The sequence below is a fragment of the Paracoccidioides brasiliensis genome (genome assembly GCF_000150735.1).
Source record: "Paracoccidioides brasiliensis Pb18 unplaced genomic scaffold supercont2.15, whole genome shotgun sequence".
Classification (NCBI taxonomy): domain Eukaryota; kingdom Fungi; phylum Ascomycota; class Eurotiomycetes; order Onygenales; family Ajellomycetaceae; genus Paracoccidioides; species Paracoccidioides brasiliensis.
Genome location: NW_011371372.1, coordinates 285,247 through 286,203, shown reverse-complemented (window position 1 = coordinate 286,203; position 957 = coordinate 285,247). Strand labels below are relative to the sequence as shown.

The window sequence follows — 957 nt, the reverse complement described above, 5'->3', positions numbered from 1 at the left end:
TGCCACTGCCATTGCCATTGCCATTCCGATTTCCACTACCATTGCCATTGCCATTGCCATTCCGATTTCCACTACCATTGCCATTTCCACTGCCATTTCCACTTCCATTTCCATTTCCATTTCCATTGCCATTTCCATTGCCATTGCCATTGCCATTGCCATTTCCATTTCCATTTCCACTGCCATTTCCACTGCCATTTCCACTGCCATTTCCACTGCCATTTCCACTGCCACTGCCATTGCCATTGCCATTCCGATTTCCACTACCATTGCCATTGCCATTGCCATTTCCACTGCCATTTCCACTGCCATTTCCATTTCCATTTCCATTTCCATTTCCATTTCCATTTCCATTTCCATTTCCATTGCCATTGCCATTGCCATTGCCATTGCCATTGCCGGATTCGCCATGATGGTTGTCAGAAGCAGGAGCAGGAGTGGCTGAAAGAGAATTAACTGTTATGAGAGTGGTTTGAGTGACAGTGGTTGACAAAGTAGTTGTCGGATCAGAAATACGTTGATTGTCACCGTCATGTCCATTGCTATTGTTATTGCCACTGCAATTGCCACTGCCATTGCAGAGATTACTGGAATTGCAATTGTTACTGCCGTTGCAATTGCCATTGCCATTGCCGGATTCGCCATGATGGTTGTCAGAAGCAGGAGCAGGAGTGGCTGAAAGAGAATTAACTGTTATGAGAGTGGTTTGAGTGACAGTGGTTGGCAAAGTAGTTGTCGGATCAGAAATATGTTGATTGTCACCGTCATGTCCATTGCTATTGCTATTGCCACTGCAATTGCCACTGCCATTGCAGAGATTACTGGAATTGCAATTGTTACTGCCGTTGCAATTGCCATTGCCATTGCCGGATTCGCCATGATGGTTGTCAGAAGCAGGAGCAGGAGTGGCTGAAAGAGAATTAACTGTTATGAGAGTGGTTTGAGTGACAGTGGTTG

General features: G+C 45.7%; 1 protein-coding gene across 1 annotated transcript in view; it reads right to left on the bottom strand.

Moving 5' to 3' along the window:
* Window positions 1–957, bottom strand: part of PADG_12424 (uncharacterized protein) — a gene marked incomplete at both ends in the record, with an annotated part of 4,959 nt that overhangs the window by 704 nt on the left and 3,298 nt on the right. Inside the window, one exon of the mRNA XM_010765285.1 lies at window positions 7–909. Coding sequence (XP_010763587.1) covers window positions 7–909 — 903 coding nt within the window. The remainder of the gene's footprint in view (window positions 1–6; window positions 910–957) is intronic.